Below are 18,565 nucleotides of genomic sequence, written 5' to 3'. Positions count from 1 at the left end.
TTTGCATCGGTTCAGATCCATTCCAATATAATGGAACATTTTTATGTGCAGTGTGAAAGAAGCCTAATAGTTTGTATAAAATATAGCATAGGTGACACGCCTCTTTTATAACATGGGCCTAAAGCACCAGAAGTACAGCGCATTACTGATCAGGGCCCACATTATAGTGGTAGGAGACTCAGCCTTTTCTAATTGCTCTAAAAGATTATTTACAGAGCTGAAAAGTGATCACTAGAAAGATTTTAATATATAAATAGAGCAGCTACACAATATAAATGCAATGGCAGCTTTCAGAGCAGATAAACTGTACTTTGGGAATATGTAATTTGTAGACAGACAATATTACTTGTGCACAAAATCAAATGATAACTGTATGACTAATAAACAGAAGGAAAACACATTTTATTGAATGTTATGTCAGCGTTTTATCCCAGAGTTTTTGAACACAAAAGTCTGCTAAGACAGTGAAGTAGGGCTCCATACCAGAACGCAGCTGTACAGGAAGGACAACCCGCTTTCCGTTCACGTAGGTTTCTGAAGTCTCACACGGCTCCAGCATGACAATAACTAAAAAAAAAACAAACACAAAACAAAGGAGATTAAAACTCAGCAAAGGCAATTAAATGAATTATTATTATTATTATTTATTGTATTTATAAAGCGCCAACATATTACGCAGCGCTGGACAATAAATATATACAATGGTACAAGGATGACAGACGTAACAAGGTTATACAACATAGAACAAAGTTATACATTCAAATTGTTCAAAATACATGATCATGCAATATGGGCTGGTTAGGTAGGCCCAGTAATACAAGTACAGGCTGTCATAGGACAGGAGCACACGGTCATGTAGAATACACTAGGGAAGGGAGAAGGTACAAGACACATGATCATGTGATTTGGGCTAGTTAGGTAGGTCCAGTAATACAAGTACGAGGCAGCCATAGGAAAGGAGCACACGATCATGTAGAATACACTAGGGAAGGGAGAGGGTACAAGATACACGATCGTGTGATTTGGGCTGGTTAGGTAGGTCCAGTAATACAAGTACGAGGCGGTCATAGGAAAGGAGCACACGATCATGCAGAATACACTAGGGAAGGGAGAGGGTACAAGATACATGATCATGTGATTTGGGCTGGTTGGGTAGGCCCAGTAATACAAGTGCGAGGCTGTCATAGGAAAGGAGCACACGATCATGTAGAATACACTAGGGAAGGGAGAGGGTACAAGATACATGATCATGTGATTTGGGCTGGTTACGTAGGTCCAGTAATACAAGTGCGAGGCTGTCATAGGACAGGAGCACATGATCATGTAGATTACACTAGGGAAGGGAGGACCCTGCCAGAGGCTTACAATCTAAAGGGAGGGGTCGAAACACTAGGTGGGGCTGTTAAATATTCCTTAGAGAGTTATTGTGTGGTAGGAGGTGGGTAGGCCATCATAAAGAGGTGGGTTTTGAGGGCTTGCTTGAATGTGTTGAAAGAGGGAGCAAGTCTGATGGGTGGTGGAAGGGCATTCCAGAGGGTGGGGGCAGCTCTTGAGAAATCCTGTAGGCGGGCATGGGAGTGTGAAATGCGTGGGGTGGTGAGGCGAAGGTCGTTGGAGGAACGGAGGGGGTGACCTGGTGTATACTTGTGAACAAGCTCCGAGATGTAGGTAGGGCAGGTTTTGTGCACAGATTTATACGCCAGGCATAGAATCTTGAAACTTATCCTGAAACGGATAGGGAGCCAGTGCAGGGATTCACAAAGGGGAGATGTGGATGCAGAGCGGTGCGAAGTCTTGCAGCCGCGTACATCACTGATTGAAGGGGGGCAGTGCGTTTCAGGGGGAGGCCAGAAAGGAGGGAGTTACAGTAATCAAGAATGTTTTTATTTTAAGCCGCTCCTTGTATTAAAAGTGTCAGTCAGTGTTACCTTCTCCATTGGACCTCCTCTCGCTGCGGAATATGCAGTGTTCCTCCTTAATATGGGCTCCGCTCAGGACAATATCCTGACGCCTCTCGGCATCCGCCTGCCCCACCCTGGTGACACAAAATGGCGGATGAGAAGTCAGGTAACTGTTACACCTCCAATATAAAGCTGCGCTCTCACATCATAAGCTGCCTTACCTCGTGATACCATCCTTGATGTAATACAACAGGCACTCTGACATAAGAGGATCTTCATTCAGGTTAACGAGATGAGGAGTCTGGAAAAAACAACAGAGTAATCTAGTTAGCTAAATGGCTTCTGAACTGTAAGTAACCCGATAACCTCCAGCTGTAGAGGAACGACTGCGTCCAGCGGCCTCGATAGAGAGCTATTCTACGGGACAAAAGATCTACCCCTAGACACAAAGCTAGCAGCTCACTCAGCAGGACCCTCTCCACCAATCAAACAAGACTATTATAATAATGTCCTATCATAATATCCCAAGAAGAAGAAAGTAGCTTCATTTGGGCAACTTCTTCCGTTCCCAGAGACCTGTCATCACTCATTTAGGGGCATTTTATAGATAGAGGCGATTCACTAAGGTTGGCTTCACACTGAAAATTCAGATTTCACGATTTAGCTTTTCCAGGGTTTCTATACTCTTAACACAATCGTTGTAAAAATACCACATGCAACACTTCTGTACATTTAAAAGGAACCCTAGGAGTGAGACCTATGGAAGCTGCCATATTTAATTTATTTCCTTTTAAACCGTACCAGTTGCCTGGCAGTCCTGCTGATTGTTCTGCTCAGTAGGGTCTAAATCACCTGAAACAAGCATGCAGCTAATCTAGTCAGATTTGTTATAGACACCTGATCTGCATGATTGTTCAGGGTCTATGGCTAAAAGTATTAGCGGCAGAGGATCAGCAGGACAGCCAGGGAATGTGCATTATTTAAAAGGAAATAAACATGTCAGCCTCCATATCCCTCTCATTTTGGGTGCCCTTTAAGAAAAATGTCTTGCTTGAGTGTGAAAACTCTCATAGGATTGCATAGTCAAAGCGCTATTTGGTGGACAGGCGATTTAAGAATCTCTGAAAACCGTTTGCAGTGTGAAATAGCCCTAAGGGATCATTTACACTAGGTGCATTGCTGTCATTTCTGCCACGTGTGTTCTGATAACGTAAAAGTCCAGAGACTTTCATGCTATCATTTACAGTATAAACTCGTGTTCCCATGCATAATGATACAAAGCGCCTGGAAATATTTCTTGCGCACAACACACACGATTTCCAGTTGGATGGCATACCATAACCTGGAGAAATATTCCTGCTATAAATATTAAGCAGGATGAGTAGTTTGTCACAGTATATATGTGACTGAACTTTTTGTATATACATATATTTTTTCATTATTTGTTGTTTTTTTTAGTGGTTTCAGCCATTTAGGCCTCAATTCACTAAGATTTATCAAACGTTTGATAATTTACCTCATGGGTAAAAACTAATTTTGAATTCACTAAGGTGTTATAAATTTATTGAACGTTTTATCAATAAAACATTTGATAAATATTTAACACCTTAGTGAATTCAAAATTAGATTTTACGCATGAGGTAAATTATCAAATGTTTGATAAATCTTAGTGAATTGAGGCCTTAGTCCCCTGTGGACCACCCTTCCCAGAGCACGCATTATAATTTAAGTCCAATATCATTTTAGGGTTTAGGACTAAAGAGGTTTAAAGAGATGACATGAGGGTATAAACAAGTAGTACACTCTACAGGTGACACACACAAAACTAACACGTTGGAGACAGTCACGTCATTGGATTTGAGCCCAGTTATACATTTTTCCTCCAAACATGGTGACACGCTAATGGGCTGCTACGGTACACCACAAACCTTTTTTGGGGAGAAGACCCCGTAAGAGTCGGCGAATAGGTCACATGGGCTGGGAGAGAAGATCTGTAGATGGGCGATGATGCGTAAACAGAATGGATGCACAACGGGTGAAATGAAAAGCATGATAACAGTGAGAGACAGAGAATCAGGAAGAGAGAACTCAGATATGGCTGCGAACTGACTGCAGATGCAATCACTGGAGACGGCCAATGAATGGCTAGCATGCTAATTTAGGCTCAGGCCGCACAAGACCAGGTGCACAATGGCCCATTCACAGTGTATCCCACTCATGTCGCCACCCCTCTGCTTTATTTACCGCCCTCCACCGCCGGTACCCACTTGGTACACTGCAGAGGATAAGCGCAGGGATCAGCTCCTACTGGATTGCAAAAGTCTAATGGCAATCCTCCCTAACAACAGGTAGGATTCTCATTGGTCCACCATAGTGAGAGTCATGTCTAGGACAACGCATGAAGAAGCGTGTGATTTGTTGGATCAGCTGATAGATTTGCAATTAGTTGTTAGCACATGATCATGACTTGCATATCTATCACCTGACCAAACTGATCACATGCTTCTGTGAGTTCTCCTAGACATGACTATCACTAGTCCACCACTCATCAGTGAACCAATGAGAATCCTTCCAGGGGAGGGATGTTTCCCATTGGTTTGTTCCAATACAATGGGAACCGGATGCTTTTGCTGGAGCTATGATCTAGATATACCCGCGCTTGTTGCATGCACCCTACCAAGTGGTAGGAGTCAAATGTGAGCAGGTGAGTTAAGTTTGCAAAACATACACGACGAGAAGACTAGTGAGAACGGCACTGTCACGGGCTTGCATTGATCCTGTCCGATCCATATCGGAAAAACAAAAATTTAGGGATTTTGAATTGGGGTAAGCGGATTGGAACGAACGGATCTGTGAAAGCGGTTGAAAACAAACGGCTTCTATATTTAACATTGGAACCGTTTGTATGTCCGTTTGCCCGCTGACGCCTGATCCATTTTTTTTTTACCTTGGTGCGGACTGAGCCCCAGTGCAACCTGCATGCAACTTGGAACTGCACTAGGAAAAAGTGTATATAAATGGCCCAATTCCCATCAGCATAGACGTTGCAATAATTCTGCATGCAAGCCATATTAGCATGTCCCAGACCCCCCCCCCCCCCCCCCCCCCCCCCTCGGTAAGCAGCAGTATGACAGCTTCTGATGTAAGCTACTGAAGTGCTAATCTGCTGCAAATAATATGTAATACACTACAGCTAACAGGAACAGCTGGGGTGTCACTAGCACTATGTCATTACATGATAAACACACCATCCCAGGCAGGTGCATTTTAAGGTATAGTCTAAGATCTTTGCAGAATTTAAAGGACCAGTTTGCCATGAAGTGGTATTTCAGGTGAAGGTGGAGTCTGAATCAGCCACTGGCGTAATCTGATTTCAGCTACTCTGGCGGTCAGGTGTCTGGAGCTGAACTTTATACTGCTGTGCTCATGATGATTGGGGCTCACTGTCCTTATTGGATGTTTACACCTCAGGAGGCGGAGCAAAAGCTGTTTCATACTAGAAAAATGTGGGTGATGGTTTTCTGTACTGTGATGCATAGCCATCCTGAGCACTGTCTATTGTAACACTGTCTGGATTCACCATTCTGAATGAGGCGGCACAGCCAGGTTATCCATAAAGTAACCTAGGCAGGTGCCTAGGGCTGGTGGATGTCAAAGGGAACCACTGACATCTCCATGGCCGGGAGTGTTCTGCACAGGTGTAGTAGTTCTGCTCCTGCATAGACCACTCCAGGCCTCGTTAGCCCGGCTGTGAGCGGTGCAGAAGATGCCGACCTCGCCAGGTAATGGAGATGCCGACCTTGCCTCCTGCAATGGAGTTACTATTATTACAACTTGCTCCTGCATTATTTATTATGAGAACTCCGGTATGTATGAAAGATATATTAAGCCGGTTAGCGCTCCATGTTCACCAGCCTCTACCACCGAGAAACACTTCTGGGCAAACTCTTTCCTCATGGAACAGTTCTGGGGGTTGCTATGATCCATACTGAGGGGTCTACCATACATCTAAGCATGAGAAGACAGTAATCTATGAGCCACCAGTCTCGCTCGCTATATTAGAGAAGGTCCAATGAAAGGATTGGCTCAATGAGGCCTGAAAATTCTCAGCATCTTTATTGGTATCCAATCTCTACAGGAGATTATTTAAAGCAAAACTAAAGGGGAAAAAGCTCATGATATAAGGAATTGTATGTGTAGTATGGATAAAGAATAAAACATTAGTAGCAAAGAAAAGAGTCTCATATTTTTATCTTCAGTTATATAGCATTTTTTTTCTACATTTCATCATTCTGTCACAGTCGCAGTTTAGAAACCACACTCTGTCTTTTAAGCTATAAAACAAAGCAGGCATAATGATGCTTTGAACTTTCCTGCAGTAAAACCTAATCTCAAGCTGCCTCTCACTGTTTCTTGGCTATTTAAGTGCTTCAGAAAACAGGACTGTATTTGGGTGGAATAGCTCAGAGAAGTTCTTTTGCACAGATAACTACTGAAGTTTTTTTAAACTGTTCCTGTACTGGAAACCAATGAGACTCATATCTGTGCTGCTCATGTTCTATTTCTTAGCTGTACTACACATAGCATTCATTATATCATACGTTTATTTTCGCTTCAGGTTTGCTCTAGCCATTTAGCAATCTAAAGAGATCAGCGATAGATCGATGGCTCATGAATCATCAATGAACAGACCTGATCGGTAGAGAGAGATTCAAAATAATCATCAAAGATCATGGAGGAGATCTGGAGAAGAAGCGAGCAATGATAATGAAGAGCAGAGAATGGAGACAGCGCATTGCAGGGAATCTATACAGGGCAGAGAGATTGTGGTGTGGATGGAGAGTATGGAGAGTATGGACAGGTCACTGCTAGACGGAGAGGATGGAGAGTATGGACAGGTCACTGCAAGATGGAGAGGATGGAGAGTATGGACAGGTCACTGCGAGATGGAGAGGATGGAGAGGGTGTAGGGTGGGCAGGTCACTGCTGGACGGTGTGGATGGAGAGGGTGTAGGGTGGACAGGTCACTGCTGGACGGTGTGGATGGAGAGGGTGGAGGGTGGACAGGTCCCTGCTAGACGGTGTGGATGGAGAGGGCGTAGGGTGGACAGGTCACTGCTGGACGGTGTGGATGGAGAGGGTGTAGGGTGGACAGGTCACTGCTGGACGGTGTGGATGGAGAGGGTGTAGGGTGGACAGGTAACTGCTAGACGGTGTGGATGGAGAGGGTGTAGGGTGGACAGGTCCCTGCTAGACGGTGTGGATGGAGAGGGTGCAGGATGGACAGGTCCCTGCTAGACGGTGTGGATGGAGAGGGTGTAGGGTGGACAGGTCACTGCTAGACGGTGTGGAGGGAGAGGGTGCAGGGTGGACAGGTCCCTGCTAGACTGTGTAGATGGAGAGGGTGTAGGGTGGGCAGGTCACTGCTGGACGGTGTGGATGGAGAGGGCGTAGGGTGGACAGGTCCCTGCTGGACGGTGTGGATGGAGAGGGTGTAGGGTGGACAGGTCACTACTAGACGGTGTGGATGGAGAGGGTGTAGGGTGGACAGGTCACTACTAGACGGTGTGGATGGAGAGGGTGTAGGGTGGGCAGGTCACTGCTGGACGGTGTGGATGGAGAGGGTGGACAGGTCACTGCTGGACGGTGTGGATGGAGAGGATGGAGAGGGTGTAGGGTAGGCAGGTCACTGCTGGACGGTGTGGATGGAGAGGATGTAGGGTGGACAGATCACTGCTGGGCGGTGAGGATCGAGAGGGTGTGGGGTGGACAGGTCACTGCTAGACATGAGAAATTATGCCGCACACACACACTTTCTGCAAGTAACTGGACAGCACACAGGAAGCGATAAAACCATGAAGCCTTCTGGGTCGAAAAAGAAGCGACATTGCTTACATTTTGTTTGTGCCAACCTTTAAAGAGGAACTGAAGAATAAAAAAAAAACCTTACCTGGTGGCTTCTGCCAGCCCCTGCACGCCTTCCTGTCTTGCGCCGGTCCTCCACGATCCTCCGTTCTCCCGCCCCCAGCTAGTTTCGTTACCGACGACTTCGCAATAGCGTCCTGCGCTAATAGCAGACGGGAATGTGAGGAAAGCTACGCGTGGCCAGGGCTGCGCAGGGACAGTTGCCGTTGACTTACAAGTCGGCGGTAACGAAACTAGCTGGCTGTGACGGAAACTGAGGATCGCGTAGGAGCGGCCGCGGGACAGGAAGGCTTCAAGGGGCTGGCAGAAGCCTCAGGAATGTGAAACACTTTTTTTTTATTCTTCAGTTCCGCTTTAAGCCCGTATTCAGCAAGTAATTTCTTTCTAACTAATCCTCCTGCATTCGACCCACACCCAACCTTACAATGTAACCCCAACTCCCTCTATACTCATCACAACATTTAAAGAGGCCCTGTAATGACAAATATAATACTTGGGATACCCACTTCTACAGTAATTATCCTGGATTCAGCAACAGAAACACTTCCTACACTAGCTACAGTATACATCACTGTATATTGGTATGTAGCCCCGCCTTCCCAGTGATGTCACAGCCTAGGCTGATTAGCTATGCGTAATCTCCCCCCTGGTATATTTTGTCCTGGCTTCAGAACATTCACTAAACAAACATTCCGCAGGGATCACCTGACAGGGCTAAAGATGTAACTACAATGGACAAACACTGACTAAATAATTTATGCATTAATACTGTACAAAAAAATAAGCGGTTTTATTCATCGCATTATTTTCCCTGCTGTTCCTCTTTAACTTTGCAGTTCACACAACCAAAATGTCTGTGAGAACATCCCTGATCCATGAAATCACTTCAGGTCTGATCATTCTATATAACACCTTCACCGCCCAGGACACCCCCTGCACTCTAATATTAAACTGTCCCACTAGCAGAAATACACCATCAGTCTCACATTCTGCTGCACTGACCCTATTCCAGTTATTTCTAGAGGGATAGTAAAGTACCTTTTTAGGTGAAAAGACTCCCAGCGTTCCTCCGTCCTCTCGAATGGCCACGCCCATCTCCGCCAGTAATGCTTCTCTGAAATGGAAAAAATCCAAACAATTATTTGTTGGTTTGAAACTCCACTGTCCGCGAACAAAAAAAGGTTACCGTCAGTGACGCTGTTAGCCCTGGAGATTCGGGGTAAGCGGGCCATTATCCTTCTGTGTGCTGATGCTTTTTTGGGGGGTGCCACTTATGTAAAGGAACACATCTTATTTTGTTTGGAGGGGAGACTGCTGCCCGTGTATGTTGTTTTGGGGAGACTGCTGCCCATGTATGTTGTTTAGGGGAAGCTCTGCCTAATTGTACTGTTTAGCGGACATGCTGACTTTTTGTGTTGTGTTGAATACGCTGCCTATTCAAGTTGTTTAAAGGGAACCTTAACTCAACGGGGGGTAAAGAGTTTCACTTACCTGGGGCTATTACCAGCCCCCTGCAGCAGTCCTGTGGCCTCGGAGCCGCTCTGGAATCCTCCGGTCCCCCGCTGTCAGTTTTGTTTTTGACGACTCACCAGTCGGCCGGCATGCGTATTATTGGACGCATTCCCTACTGCAATTAGCACTGTTGCGGACCGCAATGCATACAAAAATACGCATTGCCTCATATCTACGCGTGCGGAACGCGGCAACGCATATTTTTGTACGTGTTGCGGTCCACAACAGCGCTAATTGCAGGAGGGAATGCGTCCAATAATACGCATGGCGGCCGGCCGACTGGTGAGTCATCAAAAACAAAACTAAGTGACAGCGGGGGACCGGAGGATTCCAGAGCGGCTCCGAGGCCACAGGACTGCTGCAGGGGGCTGGTAATAGCCCCAGTTAAGTGAAACTCTTTACCCCCCCGTTCAGTTAAGGTTCCCTTTAAGGGGACAAGTTGTCTATTCGTGTTGATTAATGTTGATCAAAAGGTCACTATGGCGAAAAATTATAAAATTTAAAATATGTGCAAACTTAGACAAATAAGAAGTACATTTTTTCCAGAGTAAAATGAGCCATAAATTACTTTTCTCCTATATTGCTGTCACTTACAGTAGGTAGTAGAAATCTGACAGAAGCGACAGGTTTTGGATCATAGGGGATTCTCAGCAGGGCCTTTATTCTTTATAAAGATATTCCCTAAAAAGGATTTAAGCAATGATGCTGGCCAGCTTCCCTGCTCGCTGCACATTTTTTTGGAAGTTGGACAGAGCAACTGCCACTCACTGAGTGCTTTTGAAAATAAATAAATCCCTGAGAATCGAGCATGAAGAGATGGACTAGTCCAAAACCTGTCAGATTTCTAATACCTACTGTAAGTGAGAGCAATATAGGAGAAAAGTAATTTATGGTTCATTTTACTCTGGAAGAAACTTACTTCTTATTTGTATATGTTTGCACATATTTTAAATTTTTTCGCCATAGTGCCCCTTTAAAGGGAACCTAAACTGAGAGGGATATGGATGTTTCCTTTTAAACAATACCAGTTGCCTGGCAGTCCAGCTGAACTCTTTGGCTGCAGTAGTGGCTGAATCACACACCTGAAACAAGCATGCAGCTAATCCAGTCTGACTTCAGTCAGAGCACCTGATCTGCATGCTTGTTGAGGGGTTGAGGCTAAAAGTATTAGAGACACAGGATCAGCAGGAGAGTCAGGCAAGTGGTATTTTTTTCAAAGGAAAAACCTATATCCTTCTCAGTTTAGGTTCCCTTTAAGGAGGCACACTGCATATTTATGCTGTTTGGGGAGTACATGCTGCTTAATTACATCATTTAGGGAGTAAATGCTGCCTTATTACATCATTTGGGGAGTACATGCTAAGATTGCAGATGTGATTTTGTAGAAAATAGTATGTACACTGTCTAATTTATTATGCTTCAGGTGGCTGTTTATAAGGTACTTGTGGTCTAAACTTTGTCCAGACTTTTGTTGGAGGAGGCTGAGGACGCAACTGATTTATAGTTACATTATTTGGTCACGCCCACTTTTATCTACTGGGCACTGTTTGTAACCCACAGTTATTCTATTGTCAGTTCCCAGAGGTGTTCCACATCTTCCAGGGCCCTACCAAAGACTCGGGCTGCCACACCCAAACCGTAACACTAATTCCAGGATAGGCCAAACAGATACGTCTAGTAATAAAACGCTGTTACAAGCTGATAAAAGAACACAATATGTTTTTTTATATTGTTATCTTTAGCCTTCAAACCATAACGTTTTATGATGTAGCATTAGACGCAGTAAAGATATAATTGTAAAGCCTGGATCAGAACAGCAGTTATATTGCTGCCGCCATAAAGAAAATCAAATGATGAGTAAGGATATTGTATTGATGAACACCAAATAAAGTTAGCTGTGAGCTTCCTGCCCATCAACCTGCAAGAACATTATGAGTTTCAGGCGCTTAGGCTCAAATACAATATAAATCCTGGTATTGGTGTACAGCAATATAAAAGGAATAAGGCACCATGCAATTAGGAGTCCATTGGCGCCTGCTACTTATCTGTCGATGCATTTAATAATTCAGTAAGAATGCTTGAGGGCCTCTTAACATTAGATCTGTGTGTAGAGTAGTGTGTGCTGCAGCTCAGAGGTGGGAATAGACAGATAAACTGATGTGTCAGTTCTGTACTCCCCTCTGAGCTGCAGCACACTCGCCGGACAGGATTACAGGGGAGGCCACCTAGGCCCGGGTCCTGGGCGGCTACACGTGAAAGAGATTACTGCATAAGGAAAAAGAGGATACAAATGGAGAAGGGAGGCTGGAAATGGGGGTCAAAACATGGAAGAGGGGAGTTAAAGGGAACCTAAACTGAGAGGGATATGGATGTTTACTTTTAAACCATACCAGGTGCCTGGCTGACCTGCTGATCTCTTTGGCTGCAGTAGTGGCTGAATCCCACACCTGAAACAAGTGTGCAGCTAATCCAGTCTGACTTCAGTCAGAGCACCTGATCTGCATGCTTGTTCAGGGGCTGTGGCTGAAAGTATTAGAGACATAGGATCAGCAGGAGAGCCAGGGAACTGGTGTCATTATAAAAGGAAAAATCCATATCCTTCTCAGTTTAGGTTCCCTTTAAAGTCACACTGAGGCAGAAAAACATTATGATATAATGGATTGGTTGTGTAGTACGGATAATTAACCTCTTGAGGACCCTTGGCTTAAACCCCCCTAGTGACCAGGCTATGTTTTGCTAAATAGGCCACTGCAGCTTTAAGCCCTCGCTGCAGGGCCACACAACTCACCACAAAAGTGAACCCCCCTTCCACTTCCTTTTCTGCCCACCAACAGAGCTCTCGGTTGGTGGGGTCGTTACCCTGCTAGCATGTTACTTTATTTTGATAGTGGAAAACAAATAGACCAGCACCCAAATGGGGACAGACGTGTGCTAAAGTGGATAGACCCAGTAGCCCTAAGTGGGTCAAGTAAAGTCCAACACGAAGAGTCCACAGCACCACGTCAGTAATATATAGCTCTTTTATTGTTTAAAAAGACAAAGAGATAGCCATAACAGCGACAGACGCTGTTTCGGACAAGGTCCTTCCTCAAGCTGTGTCACGCTCTCTCTGTGCAGGTCCTTCCTCAAGCTGTGTCACGCTCTCTCTGTGCAGGTCCTTCCTCAAGCTGTGTCACGCTCTCTCTGTGCAGGTCCTTCCTCAAGCTGTGTCACGCTCTCTCTGTGCAGGTCCTTCCTCAAGCTGTGTCACGCTCTCTCTGTGCAGGTCCTTCCTCAAGCTGTGTCACGCTCTCTCTGTGCAGGTCCTTCCTCAAGCTGTGTCACGCTCTCTCTGTGCAGGTCCTTCCTCAAGCTGTGTCACGCTCTCTCTGTGCAGGTCCTTCCTCAAGCTGTGTCACGCTCTCTCTGTGCAGGTCCTTCCTCAAGCTGTGTCACGCTCTCTCTGTGCAGGTCCTTCCTCAAGCTGTGTCACGCTCTCTCTGTGCAGGTCCTTCCTCAAGCTGTGTCACGCTCTCTCTGACACAGAGAGAGCGTGACACAGCTTGAGGAAGGACCTGCACAGAGAGAGCGTGACACAGCTTGAGGAAGGACCTTGTCCGAAACAGCGTCTGTCACTGTTATGGCTATCTCTTTGTCTTTTTAAACAATAAAAGAGCTATACATTACTGACGTGGTGCTGTAGACTCTTCGTGTTGGAGTTTATTTTGATATAAATATTTTGTTTTTTTTCTAATAAATAATACTATTTTTTTTTTATTTCCCCACCCGTCCCTCCCTCCCATCCCCCACCAACCAATCATAGTGATCGGCTTCAGCCTATTATTATTATTTAGTATTTATATAGTATTTAGTATTTAGCCTATGACAGCGGATCGCTCCTGTCTCCCCCAGGGGGACAGCAGTGTCACACGGCTGTCCCCAGTACAGCGCTGCAGTGGATTGCAGCACTGTACAATGTAAATAGATGGCGATTTTGCCGTCTAACAGTCTCCTAGCGGCGATCGCCGCTGGGAGACTGATGGCGGAGCGGAGCTCCGCCATTCATGCAGAGATGCGCGCACGATCTCCTGCAAATCCTGCCCCAGGACTTGGTCCTGGAACAGAACATTAGTAGCAAAGAAAATAGTCTCATTTTTTTTCAGTTATATAGTTTTATAACATTGCATCATACTCTAATATTTGCAGTTTCCACACTACTCAGCATTCTAATGATTTCACAGAGCAGGCTAATGAACTTTTGAACTTTGCAGAAAAAACAAAATACAGTGACAGACACTTGAGATAATAAGCTTGAGATAATAAGCTGATAAGCTTCAGAAGACAGAGCTCTCTGCGACTTTGAAAGTTGTGGAACTTAGAGAAGCTCTTTTGCATAGATAACTGGAGTTTCTTAACCCTTCCTGTACTGGAAACAAAATTAGACTCATATCTGTGCTGCTAATGTTGTATTTCTTAGCTGTACTACACATACAATTCCTTATATCATAAGTTTATTTTCACTTCAGATTCCCTTTTAATGCCAACATGAAAGAAAGGGGCTGTTTTACAGCATTACACATAAGCCTCAATTCACTGAGCAGTTTAGACTAGTCTACTGATGGTTTTTAGTCTACTGATGGTTTTTAGTCTACTGATGGTTTTTAGTCTACTGATGGTTTGGTGTAAATCAGTCACATCAAGAGGGAATTCACTAATAAATTACCAAATGTCTTAGAAATGTTTTTTGACCTGGTCCAGGTGGGTAAAAAAGGGGAAATGATCAAAAGATGCAATTCACAAACAAGTAGCTATGACTGACATCCTTCTCCTCTGATGAGCTCTCTTCTGGATACAATTAAACTCCTGCATAATTAATTCAAAAGGTTTCATCCTCACATCTAAAATACCTCACAGAATTACTTCGCTGACAGAAATCAGCTGGTCTAAAAACAGGTCTAAAATATTATGCTGCGAATACATGGGTCGATCTGGCGGCCGATTAGCCTCTGGATCGACCCCAGCCGCGTCCCCGCTCGTCCGCGCGGATCGATTGCCGCTCGTCCGGGATCGAGCGGGCGGGAGTCGAGCGGCTTGATCGGGCCAGCTGAATATTATCAGCTGGCCAGATCAGCTGGTCGATACACGGTACAGAAACATACTGTGTACCGTGTATCCCCAGCATTACACATACAGTACACTAAAAAACCATCAGTAGACTAGTCTAAACTGCTTAGTGAATTGAGGCCATAGACTTAAAGAGAACCAGAGATGAAGCACCCTCTTGTATTTTACAGTAAACACCTAATCTGCCCTTTGTTTTATTGTTCTCCGTTTAATCTGACTGTTATTACCTCTGATAAGAATCCCCGACTGAGCACTCAGTCTAGTTTTGCTACGGAAAGATTATAGCTGAGTCTGTCTTCTCTGGTGTCTTTTCAAGCCCAAGCCTGCCCCCTTGTAGCTCTGCTATAATGACTCAGCTATAATTATTCCCTGCAAAGCCAGACTGAATGCTCAGTCCGGGATTCTTATCACAGCTGTTCACAGACACTTTTAGCAGTGAGGATGAAACGGAGAGCAGGGTAGGTGTTTTCTCTAATGTTCTTACTGATATATACAGTAAAATACACAAGGGTGCTTCGTCTCTGGTTCCCTTTAAGTGTGAGTGGGGGCTGCTATACTTGGAAGGGGACCCAGTAGAAAGTTGGACCAGGTGTGGATAAAGAGTGTAGATCCAGCAATGAGAACACATAGTCTGAAATGGGCCCCAGTGCAAAATGCAGGAACACAACAGCCAACCAGAAGTGAGCAGCACCAGTCCCCCGGAACAAGATGATTGGCTGCCAGGGCTGCAGGAAACAAGTCTCGTACCTTTCCATGCGGATGGCTTCAGTTTTTCTGAGTTTCTCCTCCCAGGTTTCATTGAGCTCTGCAATAATTTTCTCAGATTCCTGAAAGGTGGAAAAAAAATCATTAAATTAAACTAAAAGTTCCCTACAAGAAATTGTGCACAGACGGCTTTCAGACATTTCCCATTCCTCTGTGACAGCAGCCTTCCATTTATAAAGCTACTGTATACTCACACAGGTGGCCCTAAGCAAATTCCACCAAATTTAGAAAATGGAGGGAACGTTTAAGCGAATGTGAACTCAGAATGTCCTCCCTGCTCTAAAAGATAAGCAACAGCATAATAACCTTTAAGGAAAAACATTCCTTTGTTATGGCTCATACAAATCCTGCAATCAATCTGCAGTGTTTCTACATCCGTGGAAGCAGACATAGGGTTAACATCCTATGCTTACAAATTAGCTGCTCTGCTGAGGCAGCCAGCTGACACAGCTGAGAGATCAAATTAAAACTTGTGATTAGTCACAGATGAGGGGGGATTAGACAGGCTAAATACATACAGGGTGCATTTCTCTGCGTTTTCCTTCTGTGCAAGAGTTCAGGTCCACTTTAAGTCCCGCCTGTAAAGCGACCACTTGGGTAACCCGATTAATGCTATTTAAATTTGCGCCATATACCACTCTCACTATCTATACTGGAGTGATGCTGTTCTCTGCTTCGTGTATTGATATGTATGTTCATTGGCTTTCGTCGTATGGCCATGTGCTGACAAGACTGTGTACATACCCTCTGTATTAAAGTGAACCAGAGACGAAGCACCCTCATGTATTTTACCATATATATCAGTGGGAACATTAGAGAAAACGCCCACCCGGCTCTCTGTTTCATTCTTCACCGCTCAGCCTGCTTCTTATCAGACCAGATAAAATCCCTGACTGAGCATTTAGTTTGGCTTTGCTATAATGACTCTGCTATAATGATTTCTGAGCAGAGCCAGAAGGGGGCAGGCTTGGGCTTGCAAAGACATCAGAGAAGACAGACTCAGCTATAATGATTCCTGAGCAAAGCCAGACTGAATGCTCAGTCGGGGATTTTATCAGGACTGATAACAAGCAGGCAGAGCAGTGAAGAATGAAACAGAGAGCACGGTAGGTGTTTTCTCTAATGTTCTAACTGATATATATAGTAAAATACATGACGGTGCTCCGTCTCTGGTTCACTTTAAGTTTCCTGCCATGTATTCATTTTGCTTTCTACCTTATTATTATGCATTGGCCTCACCTTTGCTCTAGCCTCTGAGGTTGTGCGGTCAGCTTAGTATGAGAAATCGCAAGTCTAGGGAAGATTCTAGGTAGTTCTAGGGATTTTTTGATCAGGATGGGGGAGGGAGAAGGGCGTAACCCACACCAGATTGTTTTATACCCTAAGCTAGTCACACACAAGTTATTAAAGGGGAACTTCAGCCTAAACAAACATACTGTCATTAAGTCACATTAGTTATGTTAATTAAAATAGATATAATATAATGGGTGGGTAATATAATCTCTTACCTACCCGTTTTAAAAGAACAGGCAAATGCTTGATTTCATGGGGGCAGCCACCTTTTTGGTTGAAAGGAGGTGACAGGGAGCATGAGACAGTTTCAACTGTCCTGTGTGATGATAACCCCTCCCAGTTGCTAGGCAACGAAATCCCATCATGCTTTGCACAGCATCAGGGGGAAAAAAGCCCGGGCAGTTTTCTTTGATGGGTGGAGCTTAGCTAAAAATGCAACTAAAAATGAGGCTTTGGTAAGAAAAACAAAGTTCTGATGCTGTGAAACTGTTAAAGAAACACCAAGCCCTTTTCAGGTCTGCTGAGTAGATTTTTAGTCCAGAGGTTCACTTTGAGGCTGCTTTCACAGTAAGATGTTGCGTTTTAGGGGACGTTATGGTCGCATAACGTGCCCCTAACGCAACGTATGGTGGTGTTGAAGTTGGACGTCAGATTGAGCCGCGTTATGCAGCTCTCAAAGCAGCCGCTCCAGGTTACTGATAGGAAGTCCGGATCTTTTTAAGGATTCAGATCATTTGAATCGGATCATTGAAAAGATCTGGATCTTTGAACCGAATCATTTGAATCATTTTACTAGGTAAGCAGACTGGGGGTGACATGACTAGCAGGACAGGACTTTCCCTGCACTGTACATTCTGTATGTTCCTGTTTCTTCCAGACAGACATCCTGTGAACCCGTATCTTTCATTGTGATGATCCGGATGATTCGACTCACAGAAAAGATCCGGATCAAATAAACGATTCGTTCATGATCCAGACAACACTACAGTCCCACCAGGAGTCTTTGCAGTGCAGTGAATATTAATTAGCTATGTGGCTGGCTGCGGAGGAGGAGGGGAGACCTCCTCCTCCTCCAGCATTACGGAGCATGTTCACACAGTCTAACGCTGCTTAGCCCAGTATAACGTACATCATGCAGCACTTTGTTTAAACGTGCTGCGTTATTATGTAACGCAACGTGTGCACTGTGAACAGCCCATTGATTTTACAGTGCTGTGAGTTAAGCTGCGTTACTGGCTGCTGTAACGTCCCACTGTGAAACCAGCCTAAAGATCCAATCCAGAAGGTTAAGATTTCCCTGATCAGAAACTGATGGGGGTGTAGCAATTCGTTTACCACTTTGTACCAATCGATCTTCATCAAATTTTGGTAAAAAAAAATTGCATGCCACACCTTCCACTGCATGCCACACCCTAAATCTCTGTCTAAAATGGATCAGGACATTATCAATTAAACTTATAGGGAGAAAAACTGAACTTTGATGGAAATTATACCAATGGGAACCATTCTCACTGCAGCATTGACAATTTGTATAAATTGCGAATGTAATGCATGTAGCATTTCAGCTGCAATTGGATTGCAATTCTCATTCCTCAATGGGAATCGCACAACACAATCGCAGAAAATGCAGGACGTAAAATCGCAAGGGGACTGCAGCTGCGAGTGTGAATCAGCCCTAAGGGTAGGTTTATGGAGTATTTTGGTAGAAGCCGTCTTGCCTGGAGTCAGGGCCGGCCCGCCCATGAGGCGGGTTCCTCAGGCGGCAGGAAGTGGAGGGGCGGCACCAGATGAAGTGGCTGTGACTGTCTGAGCGGGGGGAGCCAGAGCCGCGGTGAGGGCAGCCCGACCTCTCCCTCCCTCTCCCCGGGCCGCCCTCCATGCTCCCCCTCGGACTTTAGGCAGCAGAGTTAGCGCGCAGGGAAGCGCTGCTGTACAGAGCCTGTTACTCACCTCCCTGGATCCGATCGCCGCTCCCGCCCTGCTGGTCTCCTCTCTGCAATGTAGCCGCTGATACACACGCGGCTGCTTCCTGTTTACACAGGAAGCAGCCGCGTGTGTATCAGCTG

General features: G+C 45.1%; 1 protein-coding gene across 1 annotated transcript in view; it reads right to left on the bottom strand.

Moving 5' to 3' along the window:
- The window catches only part of KIF1B (kinesin family member 1B), a 271,664-nt gene that overhangs the window by 98,922 nt on the left and 154,177 nt on the right, over positions 1-18,565 (bottom strand). Inside the window, 5 exon segments of the mRNA XM_068238866.1 lie at positions 484-567; positions 1,929-2,035; positions 2,123-2,202; positions 8,865-8,940; positions 15,189-15,268. Of these exon segments, the coding sequence (XP_068094967.1) occupies positions 484-567; positions 1,929-2,035; positions 2,123-2,202; positions 8,865-8,940; positions 15,189-15,268 (427 nt within the window).

Source organism: Hyperolius riggenbachi, chromosome 6 (genome assembly GCF_040937935.1).
Source record: "Hyperolius riggenbachi isolate aHypRig1 chromosome 6, aHypRig1.pri, whole genome shotgun sequence".
NCBI classification, from domain to species: Eukaryota; Metazoa; Chordata; class Amphibia; order Anura; family Hyperoliidae; genus Hyperolius; species Hyperolius riggenbachi.
Note: the sequence above shows the minus strand (reverse complement) of the source record. Positions and strands in the feature narration are given on the sequence as shown.